This window comes from Callionymus lyra, chromosome 18 (genome assembly GCF_982586985.1).
Source record: "Callionymus lyra chromosome 18, fCalLyr1.hap1.1, whole genome shotgun sequence".
Classification (NCBI taxonomy): Eukaryota; Metazoa; Chordata; class Actinopteri; order Syngnathiformes; family Callionymidae; genus Callionymus; species Callionymus lyra.
Window position 1 is genome coordinate 11161488 of NC_141835.1, and position 19462 is coordinate 11180949.

General features: G+C 35.6%; 1 protein-coding gene across 1 annotated transcript; it reads right to left on the reverse strand.

Moving 5' to 3' along the window:
* Positions 1–16: 16 nt before the first annotated feature.
* exoc3l4 (exocyst complex component 3-like 4) lies at positions 17–13352 on the reverse strand. Its single transcript, XM_087780270.1, has 14 exons — positions 13240–13352; positions 11762–11955; positions 11189–11299; positions 9874–10104; positions 7935–8553; positions 7711–7828; positions 7008–7136; positions 6762–6862; positions 5605–5703; positions 4364–4487; positions 3190–3312; positions 2748–2900; positions 1282–1403; positions 17–448 (listed from the first exon to the last, which is right to left on the reverse strand). Exons 2-14 carry the CDS (start codon positions 11925–11927, stop codon positions 244–246), a joined length of 2301 nt encoding a protein of 766 aa, XP_087636396.1. The 5' UTR covers positions 11928–11955; positions 13240–13352; the 3' UTR covers positions 17–243.
* Positions 13353–19462: the final 6110 nt, after the last annotated feature.

The following is a 19462-nucleotide window of genomic DNA, read 5'->3' on the forward strand; positions in this document are numbered from 1 at the left end:
CGAAAAAGAGAAAATATTGTGTTTGAAAATATTTTTTTATTTACATGTTTCAGTTCTGGAGAAGCTAATAATACATTTAAAATATCACCAAGGATGAAAACTAGCTTTGCACAATTAAAATGAATGATGAATATATTTTAATATAGTCTTTATGTCAACCATTTAAATAAGAAATATCTACACCAATTTAAAAGAGCTAAAAGATAAAAAGTGGGTTTATATCCATTTAACAGTGTCAAAGGTCTAGCCTGGGAGCAGGAAGTTGATGCAGGGCAGATTTGACAGACAGTCAGTGTTGATGGTGACGGGCATGTCGTTGAACAGAACCTGGTGTTTGTTGGTGCTCTTCTGGTTCTTCTTCAGCTCCGCCAGCTTCTGAAGGATCCTCTGGTGCTCGCGTCCTCGCAGCAGGCCGCGGAAGTAGAGAACGGCCAGCAGGTTCTTCCGGCTGCCGGTGGAGAACGAGATGGTCGTCGTTACCGTGTTATTACAACATTGTATAACACATGACTTTATCCCACGGCTGGATGGAAAATGTCAGTTTATTTAAGGTCAAATATCGCTTCAGTATTTCCTCATGTGTTGCTGAGGAAACGAAAGATGGTGGATTTTAACACGCAATTTTAACTCCCACTAGTTTTTTTTTTAGGGGAAACTGCAAATTGCAAATTCCCTTGTCTCACCTACTTGATCTTCATGGAGTTATCTGGCTGATGTGACTTAACAAGACACTTCTTGTAACTCTTTTAATGCTTTAATATTAATGATATTCATCTTTTAATACCAAAAAAAAGATGAAATGTTTCAAGAATCCTTCACAAAGTAACACAAAGAAAACTAAAACATGTTGATTTGTAAATAATCATCCAGGTAAAGTATTCTATTTAATTTTTTTCTTGTCCCAAAATATATATTTTCTCGCTGAAAATAACTTTAATATGATCTATCTATTACTTTTCAGCTCCAAAACTCCAAGATGTGTTTTTAAGATACGATGCCACTCTTTTAAAAAATAACTTTTGTTATATTTTGCCTGATTTAAACTATAAAAAATATTTGTTTTTAGTTTTATTCTTTCTTTTTTTAATTTAATACGATTTTTTAAATAATCTCATAAGAAAAAGTTAAATACTGTGTTTTTTAACTGTAATAAGTTATTTGTTTCTTTATTTTCCTTTGTCTAAAAGCATTGACTCTGTTTACATCTGGTCAAAGTTATGACTTCCCACGTCCGTGTGACCAACACGGATTCATCGGTTTCGCGTGTGATCTGCCGCCCACCTGAAGTCCGGGTAGTGATCCACCAAAGGTTGAAGGTGACTCTTGATGTCGCCGTTGTTTTTCTGTTCGATGATGCTGCTCAGGTCGTAGCCGGCATGGTGCAGCCACTCGTGAGAGGATTTCTTGAGGAACAAAAAAAGAAGACAATGAAGACTTTTCTATTGTTCCCATATCTACAACAAGTTTTCTTTCTATGTCTAAGGATCTAGACTATTTAGATAGTAGGGGAAAATGTTGTGTTCCATGATTCATCATTCTATCAGTAATACATTGAACCTTATTCACAACATCAATACAATACTACTCGTAGTCTGACTCACAAGCACACCCTAATAGTCTCAGATAAGCGCTGAAGATAGTGGGAATTTCTGACTTTACACTTGATTAAGTTGGGAATTTTTGTCCAGTGTCAAATCGGAATGCCAGGAATACCTCCCACTAGATGCAGTGATCTCAACTTCCTGGATTTAATATGTTTTTGGTTTAAGCCCCGGCTCATATCTGTCTGAGACTCGCTTCGAAACCTCTTACACATAAAGAAACTTATTTTATGGGAAAAATTTGAAAAAAAAAGGATTTGGCTTAAATCCAGCCAAGTTCAGGTACACTGATGCCACAGAAGTTAAAAAAAGTGTGGCTCAGGGGCCATATGTGGCCCTTTAAATTAAATAAGAAGAAGGGTGATGATGTAGTTATTCTTGTTTCTGCAAATTAACCATTTTACTTTTTATTTACAAGTCTAAAAAGCTCTAAAATTAGATTTTTTCCTGCACCACTATTTTGAAAAAAAAACACCCTAATATTATATATTTTCATAACAAAAACATATCTTTATTATACAATAAATATGTTTTTCCTTCTTGTAACCTACATTAATTATTGATTTTCTGATTATCTTTTATTCTCCCTTGTTTCTTTCCCCTCAAATGTGGCCCCTTTCTGCTGCCTAACTATTTGTCACAAACGGTGTCAGCAGTAGGATGGCCACTTCATGTGTTTTAACGTGCGTTTCTGTTTCGGAAGTAACCCTTTTGTGACCTTGAGTGTCTAGAAAGGCGTCTTTAAATAAAACGTATTATTATTATAATTAAGCAATAAAGGCCTTACAGGCGAGTTCAACGAACGTTATTCCGAAACACAAACGAGCCTATTGTGGAGAACAACTGTGGACTTCTCGGGTAAAGAGGAAGAGATTAAAGGTACTTGGAGGGATCTGTTTATTATCTTTACATTAATGATATGAGGAATATGTATGTGACTGTTATAATGCTATTGTTTCTTAGGAAAGTAAATGTAATTTCATCTAAATTGATGCTATTTCCTGAGAGTTGACTTCCTTTTTTAAGACAAATGCTTGATGATCTTCCTTAAAGAAGGGGCGAGGAGTCGACTGCATGCACTGTACCACCGAATATATTTCTTTAATACCACCTCAGGCAAGTAGGAATGAAAGTTACTACTATTACCATGTCTTTAAATAGATCCACGAGTTGGTCCCACTGCAGCTGAATCTTTGCAGCCGCGGCCTGGTGCTTACGATTCTTGCACGAGTAATTGTTTTTCATCAGCTGACCGATATATTCCTTCACCACGTGGAAATGGAGTCGACCCGCAAAGTCCTGTCGACACATTGAAACAAATATAAACGTAAAAGCAGGAAGCGGGCATTTTCTTTTTGCACGGCGATGTCACTTCCTTCTATTCAAGGGATGGAATTTCCTCCTCATCCCTATTTCTACAAAGGAATTTCCCCAAGGGATCAATCAGTGTCTATCTATCTATGAGTCACGGTAACTAATTCCTGAAAGAAAAACTTCTGATTGCATTTGGTTGTCAAGTCATGTTGGTCCAGTGACAACGAGGACGATAAATGAGGACGACCTAGAGGGACGAGGAAGTCGGTCTCACTTTTGAATGTGGAGGCCTCATCTCGGAGCAGTGGACAGAGAGTCGTTCGGTACGACATTTGAGCTTTTTGAAGTCCTCGTCGTTGGTCAGCCACTTCCTGGTCATCATCCTCCTCAGGAACGGCTGAGAGACAAACGGGAGAAAGTAGGTTAAAATCTCAAGTTCATCTTTAAAACTTCAGGCTAACGTAATGACACCAGTTCTAAAAATGTGATTTTGATTTCAGATATATTTTCCCAAATGAAAATCTTTATCGAAACATTTGCCATTTCGTTTTCTATGTTTATTTTCCTGTGGGACGTTCTTTTTTTTGCTTTTTGTTTCAGAGGAGGAATCACCGGCTGCGGGCGATTGGGAAATCAAGGAGCGATGCTGAAAAGTCCAACAGTCCGTGAACGCATCGCCAGAAAATCGCGCCTCGACATCATGGTAAAGATCGTTCTATCACTAATTGGATATTAATCAGATAACTTGGATTCTCCTGGCGTTGCCAGCGCTTTTTGTTACCGCCTTCTTAGTCTCTGATTTTTAGTTTTTGTATTTTTAGATCATTCTCCTTCGTGTTTTGGTTTTCTTGTTGTACCTTTTCGCTCTGGAGTTTCACCGCATCAACCTTTTTGGAAATACTTGTGTATGAAACACTGATTAAAGAACTTTGACTTTTAAATACAATCTTTAATTTCCGCACTTGGATCCCCGGATCCGCGTCGACAACAGATTTTACTTTTAAAAATCAATTTTTTATTTCATTCCATATTCCAGAGTTAGTCTAGGGGAGTCCATAGAGGAAACCACATTTGATCTAAATTGTTATCGCCCCAATTTTAAACAGAAAATCACATTATTTTTGTTGCTATACATGCTATTCGAAGACTTTTTTTCCATTTATAGTCTAAGTGAATGACTGTTATCTAGTGTATATAAACTGAGATAAATGTTTATTTTAATAGCTTCTTCATTCATTTGCTTCTTGAGAACCAGCTGTCAAATAACGCATAAAACTTGAAAAACAAATTCAACGACATCATCATAAAAGTGACTTCTCCCATCTCACATCCTGTTTTGTTATTGGGAAAAGTCCAGTTCATAATTCTACTTCTGAAAGAAACAAGAAGTGAAAGCAGGCCAAAACAAGTGATCACCAGCCAAAAACAAGAGATTCTGGTCATTGCACCTTAACGTCCTCCTTGAACTGGTCTTCCAGGTCCTGCAGGAGATGAGTGATCAACCCAGTCACCTCTCTTCTAAACCCTTCCAACTGAACCGGACTCGTGTTCTGGTACTCCTGCATGTGCTCTCTATGAGACAGGAAATATAAAAAAAAATGTCAGACAATTGAACAGGATTATTATTAAGTGATCATCCTGTTATGTTTTACTCACAGGGTGTTTCAATGGCTAATTTATGTCGATATTATATCCCAAATTAAAAAAAGAAATTGAAGGAATCTGGCCCATCAATGCCGTACTATTAGTCATGAATGGTGTAAGTATGATTGTGACTTGAGGAAGTGTTAAAAAATGATTTCAATCTCAATAAATATCCGATTATTTTATCACAGCAGTAAATTATTTAAACGCAGATAATAATTGTCTGATTTCTGTTCATAATTAGGTTGGTTGCAGTTATAAATGTTACGATTGTAGATGGAAATTCTACAATTGTACATGTATTATAAGTCGATTATAATGTATGTCAATCAAAAAACCTATGATTTGATGTGCATTGATTTTTTTTAAAACTTGCTGATTGGAGATATTGCCTCTTTACTTTCAATAAACATTTAAATTTAAAGAATAATTTCAATTTCATAAACAACCGACTACTCATTCAAAAAGTAAAAGCAATATAAAAGAAAGCAACATTAGGACGGGGTTGCAGAGCCCTGGCATGGAGTCAGAAAACCTTCTGGTTTACTTCATTTGATATGTAAAATCGATGTGAGCATCTTACTAGAAATCACGTGGGACAACTTTCTTTCCACTCATCATCCCAACCGCAAAGTAAAAAGTGAAAGCGTGTGAGCTCATGAAGTTGACATCAGCTTTCAAACCCTGAGGCAAATGATCAGACCTCTTTCTTTTTTTTTCAAAACCAGTTTCAAATAGTTTGGGTTTAGAGGCCTCGCTTTGCTTCTTTCAGTTATAGCTTATAAGAAACAATAATACACTCATATTTGTTCATGTTGTTGACCTGCAAACCAGCACAAAAACGTATTCACAGATTGTAAAAGGAGCTCAAATAATTAACATTGGAAATGTAAACCAGAAAATCTCTGCTCAGAAACATCATCCACAGTAAAGAAAGAAAAGTGTAGAATCAGGATCATCTCCATAAATATATACTTTTATATGAATATCAATATAAAAGGATGGCATTAAATCAGGCCTCGGCGCACCAGGTCATGTGACTTACTGTAAAGCTGCGAAGCTGTTAATGTAAGTGATCTGATAGTCCGCCCACAAGGCCTCAGGTTTCAGATGAAAGGAGTGACGTCTGAACTCTGATTCAAACCTGCATGAAAGAAGGGTAGGGTTACAAAAAGTGTTTTTAAACATGCTGCAGAAAAGTAGATATTTGTGTCATTAAATGCTTTAGATCATAACCAGCTAAGGTTGCAAGAGAAATGGGTTTAGTTTAAAACGGGACTTTCCAAGCCTGTGGTTAATTGTAAGAGAACTTCCCAATCTCTTGTGTGTAATGCACTGTAGGAACTTGCCACCTTGGCTCATGCAAGGGTTTAAGTGACTTAATCTGCTGTCTGTGAGTTCACTTAAATAAACACTGTCTGTGAGACTCATGGTATATATACTGCATATATATGCATGGCATGTAACATTCAAAAACAGTATTTTCTATGGGCCTTATATTGAGTGTTTTGGGTTTGTTTTTGTCACATGAAAACTCAAATTATGCTCCTTTACTGCCCCCCTTAAATAATTATTACCATCACATAATGTCCATGAATTCATATTATTATTAAATTCTAACAACATCCAGAATGTGTTTCAATACGCACACTTTTTTGTCTTTTAAAATGTTGTTTGGGGAAACTCTAGTCAGTTGACCCTTTATTTATTTTATATATATATATATATATATATATATATATATAGATAGAGATATAGTTTAGGCCTGGGGAAAGTGACTATGTTATAATTCATATTTTATACTGTCAGTCAACCATCAACTATGTTACCCACAACACTTTATGTTGCAGTTTTGATCTTTTAAAATACTTTTTTAAGCGCTGATGAAATGAACACAAACGTCCAAATGTTCTTAAAAATGAATAATCCCCAATTTAAAATGCAATGGAACAATTTTTGTCCAGAATTTCTCAACAAGCCCGATTACTCAAGTTGATGGTTTTGTAACAAACGACCACATCCTGTTGTTTGTGTTGCTCCGAGGAGAAGACAAAGGGGTTCATTTCATTCTCTAAGCGGACAGATTAAGCCGTCATAAAATATGAACTTCTGTGTCAGGCAGATTTATCGCTCAAGTATTGTTGTGAGACAGGTTTGTATAAAACGCCGCCTCTGCTGTTTCTCCTCCAGTGTCAACATCACCTCTTGGGAAATTCCTTTAGTTCCGAGAGACATGAAGCTGCTACTTTCTCTCCCAGTTCAGCGTCGATGTTTTGAGAGTTGACGACAAACCCCTTCACCTTCTGAAAATACATAATCAAAGATGACTAGAATGAATCCGGGTGTGAATCTCTGCTGCCCTCTGCCGGACAATTAAAGAAAACAACTGTTTTCTACTATTAATAAGTAAATAAAATTAATTGTGTAACAGGTGATTAAAGGTCATACCGTCCACAAGTCCATGTGGAAGTAAGAGTCCAGGTGATTGTCGTCATTCTTTATGGGACTCGTCTTGTGGGTCCACACTTCTTCGTTTTCACTGTTGATGACTCGTTCTAAACAAGCCCTCAGATCGCCCTTCAAGGAAAACGAAAACTTTTTTAAGGTAAGATTAAACAGACAGAATTACATATTTTCCTCCACTATTAAATCATCCTTTTTTTACACTGATTTGTTTTCAGTCAGGAATATTCTTGTGATTGAGATCAATGTTTTTTTTTCTCTTAAGGAAATTAATATGTTAAGTGACTGGAATGATGTATATGCAGTTATATCATTAAAGAAAAAGTTAAATATATATATATATATATAATATACTTGAGTTTGTGAAATTAATATTGAAAATAGGGAAAAGACAAACACATTTTTTTAATTACATTTTTCCATGTATTCCTTTGTTTTGTCTTTTGTGCAACTGTTACTCCATAATCATACAATAAATAATAAGAGAAAAAATGAATTTTCTATAAATATTGCTACACAAACATAAATTATGTATTCCCTTATTTTTAATATTATTATTATTATTATTATTATTATTATTAGCAAGAAACTATATAAACAGTGACCATATTTCCATGTTTATTATTCATTTTACACTATCTTTAACCATCATCATTTTTATGATTCTATAAAATGCTTGGTTTCCTACCTTCACTCTGCAGCAGTACTTCTCCTTTAGCCTTGGCAGGAAGTTTTCCTCTAGGATCACCTCTGTGTTCTCCTCCCTCATGTTTGGCTGCAGAGAAAAGCTTCCCATGATCTTCTCGCTGTCAACACAGAATAAACATTAAAAAAAGTGTGACCTGCATATGAAGCAGAGAAAGGTGAGTCGGTGTCTGTGGTGACTCTTCTACCGACGGTGTGTTCACTGACCTCTTGTATCGGTGGATGATCCAGTCCAGAAGAGCGTAAAGATCCTTCAGCTCTGTCGTTTGTTGCTCGAGCGTCTTCACGTGTTGACCGATGACCTTGTGGTAGCTGCTCACGTAGGTGCCGAAGACGTTGAAGCTGGGCGGGTAGGACCACCTCAGATCTTGCTTCACGTTCTCCAGATCCTGAACAATGGCGCTCCCAAGCAGCCCCAAGTGCACGGCCAGCCAGGAGGTGTTCTGATCCCTCTTGTCCAGGTGAACATTCTTCACCTTGACCATTACCCCCTCACCCACAGCTCCTCTCCAGGCCTCCATCCAGCTCCCCGCTAACCCACCAACCTCCTGAGACCTTCTGTCTTCCTCTTGGATGATGCGAGCGACGTGTGACAGCAGACCCTTGTTCCTGGAGGGCATGGAGTTGGAGTCTCGAACGATGGTGTTGATTTTGTTCCTCAGCTCCCCGTATAGAAGGTTCAGGTCCTTCTCCTTCTTTGAAAACTCCATGGTCGAACTGTCACCGCATTTCTCAAACTCCTGCTGAAACTCCCGTCTCAGGGCCAGAAGATTGAGGTGTGCCTCCTCCAGAACCTCCATTTCTATAAGCTTGTTGATCTGCATCACTGTGGGTCAGAAAAACTTATAGAATGTTTGATAGACATTATGTAGACAAAAAAGATCAAATATTCATATCATATATTAAGACAGTACAGATAAAATATTACAAAACAATAATTAAAAAACCATTACAAAAAATAGGTTATAATAATAATAATCATAAACATAAACGTAATAATGACTATTTTAACAACCATAAACAGTAGTAAAGTGCACACACTATGCAAAAACAAAAACTGTGATGGAGGGAGTCCTAATTAAACATTATATATTTTAAAATCAAATATTATAATTATATATTATCTCTTCTCCAGTGATAGTTATTGAAACTTTATGAAAATAGCAAAATAAATAAATATTTATTATTTAGATTTCCATTATTTAAGCTTTTACTTGGGTCAAAGACAAACAAATTCAAAACTGTTTCAATAAAAAGAGGAAGAATCTTCAAGAAATAATTGTATTTATCTTGAAAAAAACCTATAACATTAAGACATATTAGACATGATGATTGCATTTATTTTAAATGGTTTACTGTCATGAAAATGCTCTTGATATGGTATTAAAAACGAAAATTTTCCTGTTCAATTCGGATTTTACAGAATTTTAATCGTTCAAATATTAAAAAGTTACGTAAATAACATATGGATTGACTGGACTGATATCAACTAGCTAAGCTAGCAAGTATAGCATTCCATTTAGAAGCTACTTTAAAAAAAAGAAACGTTTCATATATTAAAATGGTTTCCTGTCATAAAGGTTTTCTCAATTTGTTGTTAGAAATTAAAGGGTTTGCTTTTTAAAATGAATTTAAAATAATTTTGATCGTTAAAATATAAACACATATGAAAAAGTTAGGGGATAGTGGAATGACTGAAGCTAGCTAGTACAGCTATCAACTAGCTAAGCTAGCAAGTATAGCATTCCATTTAAAAGCTACTTTAAACTTTATTTTTTTTCATATATTAAAATGCTTTCCTGTCATAAAAGTTTTCTCAATTTTGTTGTTAGAAATTAAATGTTTGCTTTTTAATTTGAATTTTAAATCATTTTGATCGTTAAAATATAAACAGATATGAAAAAGTTAGGAAGGACTGAAGCTAGCTAGTACAGCTATCAACTAGCTACGTTAGCAAGTATAGCATTCAGTTTAAACGTTTATTTACATCTTAAATATAACATTTTTGAGTGATTATTTTGGGTTTTAATTTCCAAACGTGAAAACAAATGTTCATATCCTTGATATAAAAGACGAAAAAGCATATTTTAATATAATTTACGATGACATTGATCCATGATGCTCTACTACTTTTAAAATAAAGTACCTGACAAAGGTGTGTGTGGTATTTCAGGCATTGTGTAAATCTCCTCCATCGGCTCCAACACCTCCTCTATTTCCTTCTCCTCTTCCACTTCCACGGTTCTTTCACACTCCGTGTCCACGGAATCCGGTCTGGAGGTCTTGGGTTTACTCTTCTTCCTGCCCAGCCCCAGGCTTCCCCGGAGGGAAGCTCCTCTCTTCAGCAGCGCGTCACCGAGGGCCGCCATGTTGGGATCTGGATTTAGAAAATATTGAGTTCCTAATTTTTTTTTTTTAGAAAAGACAGTGATGTTTATATTAAGACTGACTTCAAAACTAAAACTAAAAGACTAATACAACAAAAGAAAACACTGATAGGACTTGATTGATCCACAGCCCCCTCTAGAGGGCAAACAGAATAGTAGAATAATTGGTATTGATGAGTTATTTACAATGATTTATCGATCATGAAGCCAATGTTATATTACTTCCTGTTTGTCAAATTATTGTATTCCTTGTCCAGGGATTTTAAATAACTTATTTACTGATAAGTATCTTTAGATTACTCATCTACCTGCTCTCAATTGTGTATTTTGTTTTATTATATTAATGATTATAGAAAAAGCTTTACCGAGAAATTCAATCTAATTTTGTCTCAATTGTATTGTTTAAAAACAAACATAATCATTTGTTTAAAAACATCTTTCCCTGCTCTATGTATTTTTTAATTTATCGCTGTGTATTTATGCCTTAAAAATGCATATTAGGACTTATAAGAACGATATTATGACCTTAGGGTTGTGTATTGACAATAATCTGTCGATATCATCACAATATTCATCGATATGATATTTTGATTCTCTTGAAACAAGAATATATTTTTAATATTGTCGAGTACTTCACTCAGACCGCATGACTCTTGAGGAAGTGGTAACTGACTTTAATTGTTTTTACACCAAAATATTAAAAAAAAAAAAAAAAACACAGCCTTGAAATCTGCTGGGGTTGACTGTAACCTCTCGTCCTCAGCCATCACTGGAGTTTTCGCGCAATTACTTTGTCCCTATAGCAACTTACTAACTGCCCCCATCTAGCGGCCGGAAGTTAAACTGCAACAGTAAAATAATAACACAACTGTTAATATTTGTATGTTAATTGTAAATAAGAAATTCGAATTATTTTATTTTACACCAACTTCATCACCGACTTTTATCGTATCTTATTTTTAATATATATATTTTTAATTGTATTTATATTTTCTTACACCCCTATATGACAATATCATTCATAGAATGAATCCAGGAAAGGCCTTTTTGTGAAAGTTATCCCATTTTTTTCACCTGTTCTCGAACGTGTCATGGACTTTTCCCTCCCATCCAAGGTGTCTTGGTTCTCCTTCTTATGAAAGAATCCCTTCATGGACGAGCTGACTGCAGAAGCGGCGCTGGGACCTGAGAAACAAATCGGACTTTATGCTCCGTTGACCTTAAACTACACAGAAGAATGCAACAACAACAACAAAAAAAAAGGATTACAATGTGATGAAAACAGTCTGAGGTGAACCTGAAAGTCACCACCAGTGGAAAACAAAGATAAGTAGATACAACTTATGTCTCAGGAATAATACAAATTAAAAAAACAGCAGATAAAACACTTATTTCCGGAAATGAAACTGAAAAAGTCACTTCCTGTCAGCGTGTCCTAAATCCTTAAAAAAAAAAATCGTGTGAATTTTGTGAAAGGAGTGAAAGTTCTCTTCACACATGCAAGCCTCACAGATTCAGGGCAAATTTGGGGACGTTTCCATGGCAACGGCTTTGACACAAAACGTGGAAACAAAGTGTCAAAAAAACGAGTGAACATTTCTCTCATCAGCGCTAAAAGTTGGGTCAACGGAGGTCAACGTTACTCACTGGGCGACGGCGGGGTTTGTGGATGCTCCCGGTCGTTGCTCTCCACTTTGAGCACGACCTTTGACACCAGGCTTTTCGGGGAGATGGGGCCGCTCTCCACCACGCGGCGGAAGCTCCTCCTGAAGCCGCTCAACATCCCGTCCTCGTTCCCTACTTTGTCTGCCATGGCGGCGAGCTGAGTGGCATCCAACTGTCTGTTGAAGTGTGTGAAAGAAAAATATGCTGTTGAGCTTCCAGCTCTACAGGTCACACAAGTGTGTTTACAGGAAACACAGATGTGGTTCCTGTAAACACAAAGGGACTTCGAGATAGGACAGTTTATTACTTTTAAGCAGTGGAAACGACAATCACTGGTTCACTTACTTGGATCGATGAGAAGAAAATGATAGAAGGAACAAAGTTTGATGATAGTAATTAACTTTAATCGGATTTCAATGGGACAAGGGGCCTGGAATTTTGTAGGAGTCAAGGTCTAGAGACGAATTAAATGTGTATTTCTTAACAGGAAGTATGAGTCCAATGCATTTTATACAGTGACTGTAGTAAGGGACCATCATCAAGCAAAAAAATGTACCGAAAATTATAAAATCAAAAACTAAAATCAAGCTAAATATGGAGAAATTATTATTTACTTCATTTTAAATACATTTTGTTTTAATTTTAGCATGAAGCTGGACTCACTGGTGACAGTTGCTGAGAGGAGATCACTTGAAAAACTACTGTCCATCATGGATGATGACATCATCCTCTGAACACTGTCATCAGTAAACAGAGAAGCAGATGGAGCATGAATGCTCCTCCAATGATGCAACACTAATAGACTCAGGGACTCATTCATTCCTCGTGGTCTTAGATTGTTTAATTCTGAATTTAGGGGAAGGAGTGAAAAGATGATTCTATTCCATGTTAATCTTTATGTCCTTTTCTTTGATCTATGATCTTTATCTGTATCTTTATAATGTGTTTTCTTGCACTTTCTTTTTATTGAACGTTGTTCTTGTTTTATGAATCTATCTTCTGTGTTTGTAGGCTGGAAAAACTATTTCGCTGAAGTAGCTCTCTAGTTGTATCTAATGTAATTGTATTTTTAATGTAAAAGCATGTTTTTTATTCACTTCAATCGTTTTGAGGGTCAATAAATACTGACAAAAATACAAAAGTGGAGGACAGAAAAAAACTATAAACATGGTACAATAGTCTGTCCTGTTTATAAATAGTCACACAAAAGGATCTTATCTTAGCTTCAATTTAATGTTTGTCTCTAATGTTTGACTTATGTTCTCACTGCGCTAAATTTATGACCGCGAACTGTGAAAAGTAAATATTTTAACAACACATACCATGAGAACAATGAGCTGTTTCGTCATTTTAGAGGCAGACATTTACACAAATAAACTTAATCAAAAGTGAAACACTTAAAAAAGAGGAATCGTACTCTCTTAAAACAACTTTTAAAGAGATTAAAATCTGCGACTCACCTGTGGGTCGAAGTCTGTGGCGCTCAAACTGAAGCACAAGTAAACTCAGCAACAACACAAGGACATGTCAAAGATCACCTGTCTGCGATTATTAGAAGGAACTACGGTTAATGTGTAACCAAAGAGACTGGAGGAGGTGTGACCATTAAATGTCATGTGAGAGCAAAGAGCCAGCGTTTCACTTTTACTTCTTTTATCAGATCAAGTTTTTTTTTTCCCACCTGGAATGTGGCGGAGCAGAATGTTCTCCTCCAGGTAACACTACACCAAAGCATGAGGGAAGAGAATTTAACTTTTAATGATCAGGTATTTATGAAGATATTGTGTTTTGATTCACTAGTTTAGATGTTAATGGTGATTAATGCGATTATTTTTACTTTCTGGAGCAGTTTTTATCTGTTGTAAGTCTCGTGGCTTGCGATAGAAGTAGATTCAACTCATAAAACACTTGCACTTTTCTCTATTACCTATAGGGGGTGCTGTTTAGCTGTAGAACTAGAGCCATGACTACATATTAGAGGTGGAAAAAAGTGTCAAAATTAGCTCAAAAATGTTCTTTTTGCATCATAGTTACATTTTTTCTCATATATCAAGTACTTTTGATATCGTAAGATAACTTCAGGACTTTTGAAATAGAATTAAACTTTAAAAAAAGCACATTAAAAATGATTGTTTTTTTCCACAATACTATATCGATATTCAACAGCACTGTATCCATTTTTAAAAAATGTATTTAATCCTTTCAAATAATATTACATTTTGCAATCCTTATTCTGTGGTTAATAGTTCAATAAAGTGTGTATAAAATAAAAATAATAACGTTTTCTAAATTACAATTAACATTCAAATATGAATGCCGTGTTTAATTTTTTCTGTTGCAATTAAACTACCGACCGCTAGATGGTCATTAAGTCGCCCACAGCTAGCGACTGAGGACGAGAGGATACGGTGGACTCCAGCAGCTTTTAAAGCTGATGTTTGGACATATTTTGGTTTCAAAACAAGAGTCATGTGGTCTGTAAATTCTGCAACACCGGAGTCAGGTACTCGATAATACTACAAATATATACTTGTTACTACAGTATCACTATATAACGAAATATATCTTATCGTTTGCCGCTGTATTTTAAAACGTATCTTATCGCTAGTTTTATTACACGACACACCCCTAGTACATACCTCTGCCAAAGGTGTTATTTCACACTGTGTGTATGAAAACATACAATCAAATCAAATCATAAACAGTAAGTCAAACATATGTTGTGAACACACTCACATTGAAGCTGATTTATTTTAGTTTTTTGATTGTTAAATGTGTTATATTTGGGCAACTCTTTACTAGTTTTTCCTTTTTCCAAAATCTGGATCCTGATGTTTGTTTATAAAACCACTACATTTCACTTTTTTTTGTCAAAATGTCCATATTTGTCCTCTAAAGCGCCTTTTTAAACTTGTTTGTTATGTTGAAAATGTTAAAATAAAGATTGTTAAATTGATTTTCTTTTAAATCCAATAACATTTTGAGTTTAAATTCTTGTTTTTTTTCCTATTTCGTACTTGTTATTCCTTATTTTTCTTCAGTTTTTGTCATTATTAGTTGTTTTGGTTGGTTTTTTTTGCCTGATGATCACAGTATACAACGTGGAATAAAACATTTCTTTCAGCAAAACATTTTAAGCAATTCAGACGAAACAATATGAAGAAAAAGGTGCTTTCTGCAGCTTTGGAGGCGTTTCTTCTCATCATATTAAATCCATTCTTGGATCCACAGCATCAGAGGAGTCCCTTTAGTTAACGCACGAATACCGCCGTACCACCAAAAATACACTCTTTTATCGCATGTAAAACAAAATACAATATCAGGCACGTACATGCAAAATCCGGTGGTATTTATTTTAAGACCAACCTGTATTTTCCCAACCGTCTATCATTATTCATGAGATTTATATTTGTTCCCCTGGAGCGATGTGACAAAATAACAGCCAGCATCAACAACTTGCTCTTGGTGAATTTCAGCAACATTGGAGCTGTCAGGCTGTGTTTGTCTGCAGAGGCTTTTATTAACTGTCACAGCCACTGACTCACTGCAGTGACTCCGCGAGGTTTGTTTCTGCAACTTTATGTACACGATGGTCATGTAGTTGATGAGATAACGCTGTGATAGCTTCTGGTGCATTTAAGATTTGCCGTTTCTTCTTTCTTTTTGGGGATATTTTAATATGTATACAAGGTGTCCAAATTAAGAGATGGTACAACCACAATAGAAGATGTCAATGGTAGGTTAAATTACATTTATTTAATTTTTTTAATTGGTTATGGCGGAGATTTAGAATCTTTCACAGGCAGTTGCGCAATATAAACAGTAAAGGGTCCTAATCCCATTACAACAAAGCCCTTCCAGTAGTAATCAGACAAGAAAATTGTTTTTCTAATCGTCTTTTAACTTTTGAGCAGAATGTCAGATTTTGACCATTTGTTGATGAAATGATTTACCCCAAGCCACACTTTGGATATGAATTATCTAGATATTTGTGGAACTACTGTGCCAAGATAAAAAAACAACAACATTGTCTATTATTATTTGTGTTGTTTCTTCTTTTCGTGAAGGGTTTCAGGTTTCATTTTTGGGAATAAAAATGAACCCTAAAGATTTTTTGAAATAAAATAATTTAAAGTGCTGATATGTTGTTATGATATATTATCTAACGGGTTAGTTTCTCCCCCTCATGTCGACTCAAGTGTGTTTAGCATATTAGCATTTTAGCTTAAGCTACAAACAAGCTTAGAATATAGACTTAGCTCATATTTATCCAGAACAATTTCTCATGTCGAGGCTTCAATACAAAAGGGACGTTAAAGACCAGCAGTACGGAGGTATTTGGACCTAACCCTAACAAAAAATAATCTAGAATTTTGTGGGAACTATCTTAAATAAAATGGCCGGCAAATAATTTGTAAGGTTTCCATGACCCTTGTGTTCCTTTAAAATATCAAACTATGCTAACTACTAAAAAAGGTTTTTACTTTAATGCAAAGGAAATGAATGAAAAGGACACTATAAGTTCTAAAAGATGGCGGCGACTGAAAGTCCTATGCTGTGTCTCAAATCGCATACTAATCTTAGTATGCTAGAAGTTAGTATGCATCAGTTTAGTATGCATACTAACTAGTACGCAAATTCTCCGCAGATAGTATGTCTCAAATCAAACCCTGAAGCTACACACTAACCGGAAATCACATGACAGCTTCTTCTTCTACTTCTATTTAACGATGTTTCAAGCAGCTGTTTGAACGCTATCGCCGACACCTGCTGGCAGCACGTATTGCAACTTTAGAAAAAGAAATAAAGAAAAAATATGAGAATCTAAATAATCGCGAGATATTTAAGCTGGTATCAGCAGCGAAGACGTGTTTATCCTCCTACTGCTGCTGAAAATACACATTTAAGTATATGCATATATATGCATTTATATATGACGTAACTTCCGTTTAAAACGTCACTAAAATGGCGGCTGTTTAGTATGGTTAGTGTCCATCGAACCATGCTAGTTTTGTGGGCGTTTTAGTACGCCAATTTAGTATGCATGGCGCACTAAATTTCGCATACTAAGAATTGAGACACACTAACGTACTAAAAATACTAACTTTTAGTACGCTAGTATGCGATTTGAGACACAGCACTACTCTTAACAACAAGCTAGTTTCATTAAAGTCACGAGGCTCCTCCGCGACTGATCTTCACTGTCACCTCTTTTACCGTCATTCACACTTTCAACGACTTCGGATAGCGACAATTTCCAGATGTCTGATGTAGTTAATAAGTGAAATCAACGAGGGATCTGTGGCTTTTTTTTCCTCCACCTGGAATCCAAATTCTGCCGCCGGTCTCGTCACGTATACGTCCTGTTTATTCCCTCAAAGTGGCCTTTTACATCACAGGCCACGTTCAAAAGACCGTCAGGCGGACGCACTACTGTGTTGTGCGAGCATCAAACACACATTTGCTCTCAGATGTATTTTTATCTCCGAGCACACGCTCTCTTCCACTTGTTTTGCGGTGAATAGACCCTTAAAAGGGGGGATTTTATCTGACCGCTTCCTTTCTTCCCCCCGGCTCAAGCCTAATTGGGGTATTTGCAAATGAACAGAGGAAAGATGTCAGACGGCAGGGGTGTCGTGAGAGGTGGGACGGGTCTGAGACGGCGGGGAAAATAAACACTTTCTCTTCAGCGGATCCTAAAATAAACCTGCCCCCCTCGGTTTGATCGGCCTGCTCCTGAGAGAGGGCGTCCCAGCTGTTCCACGGCTGCTCGCGAACAACTCCTCTTCATCTGCCGTCACGTGGAGAAGCAGGAAAATTATTTGATTTTCTTTCACATTTAATACATTCAAATATATCGTATTTGGTGTGTATTTAACACTCATCTAATCATCTAATACGCTTTGTTTCCCAGTTCATTTTTATCCGTGACATTTAAATTGTTTTTGTTTTGTAAACACGCGAATACTTTATCTTAGAGGAGGTCAGTGAAGTTCCATTAAACTTCTTGATTCTCACGCTTGATGACACATGCTTTCATGAGGAATGTTTTTTCTTTTTTTTTCACATAAAAAAAAGGGATAAATGTTGCAGAATTTACAGCCCATGTGACTCTTGAAGAATTTTGAATTGAAACCATAATCTTGCCAAACATCGAGTCGACTGCATCCTCTCGTCCTCAGTCACCACTGGGATCTCGCAAGTTTAATCGCAACGCAAAAATAAACACAGCATCATATTTTTATGTTAATTGTTAATAAAATAATCTTCATTTAGCTTTATATACTCACTTAATTGTACTCTAAACCATAAAGTAACGATAGTAAAAATTACTTAAAATATAATAAATAAATAAAATATTTTTTTTAAATGTTGATACAGTATTTTGGAAAAATATCATTAGTCTATATATATATATATATATATATATATATATATATATATATAAAAATGTATATATATATATATATATATATATATAAATTATTTGTTTACTCCTTTTGTACAGTATTTTAACTTAATTACAACGAGAATGTCAGAGGATCTGTAGCTGTAATTTGTTTTTATAATTCAATGTCGAATTTTATTATTATTTCACGATAATTGTCTAATTCTTCACATTATGTCTGTAATATTTTTATTTTTCTCTATATTTATCAGTTACAGTTGCATTTAAATGGATAATAAAAAATATTTTTATATAGAACTGAAGAAAAACTCATATCCTATCATGGTGTCTCCAAAATTCGTATTTTAGAAGGTCAAAATTAAATAACAGAAATTAGAAAAAAGAAAAGCACGCTCATTTCAAACCCAAACTGAAAGAAGGAAATACTGGAATATATTAAATTACTCTGCAGGGATGTTTTACAGGTAAGAGCCGTAATAACCAAAAGTAGCTCTATATTTCGGTAGAAAGTGGATTTAAAATGGTCAAAAAAGAGCTGGACTTCCTTTAAAAAAAAAAGCTAACATCCGTCCTCTCCCTCCGATCCCTGATAGCTCGGCTCCTCACCTGCAGAGGCGTCGCATGTAAAATTGATTACGCTGACATTTACTATTCGTAGAAAAGGTTACTGGAGTAACACATGCTCTGCGCCGCATGTCCAAGTGGAACATTATGCCTAAACAGGAGGAAGAGGAGCTGCTGCTGTTTTAATGTGACAGTTATTATTCCAGCTGTTTCACAATAGAAGAAGATTCAATTAAAGCCAGAAGATAAACATCTGCAGTCCAAGGCTGGATGTCAGGAATGAGAATATGAATGTGTAGTGCAAACATGACTGTCACGCTTTCCAGGGTGTCCCATTACGGTTGCCGCAAATACACGTGTAATGACAAACTCAAAAATGCTTTAATTTGCTTATAAATAAAACATAAAATGCTATTAATTAGATTTAAAAGTGGGAAATTAATCAATATTATAACAAGAATTATTTGTTAAAGTTGAGTTTCAAATGATTGATTTTTTGGGTTAGCCCATTTAGTCAAAACAGTCGGGTGAGGTCAAAAGTGTACAGAATAAATTGAAGAACAAATGCCTTGAGAGTATGTAGAAAAGCATTACAAGCTTAACTATGAAGTTTGATCCAGAAAAACAGTGTGAAGGTAAAAACTGTTTGAGCTAGCTCTGTTTATTAGCTGATGCTAGCTAGCGCTGGTTTGCCGCAACTATGTTTATCA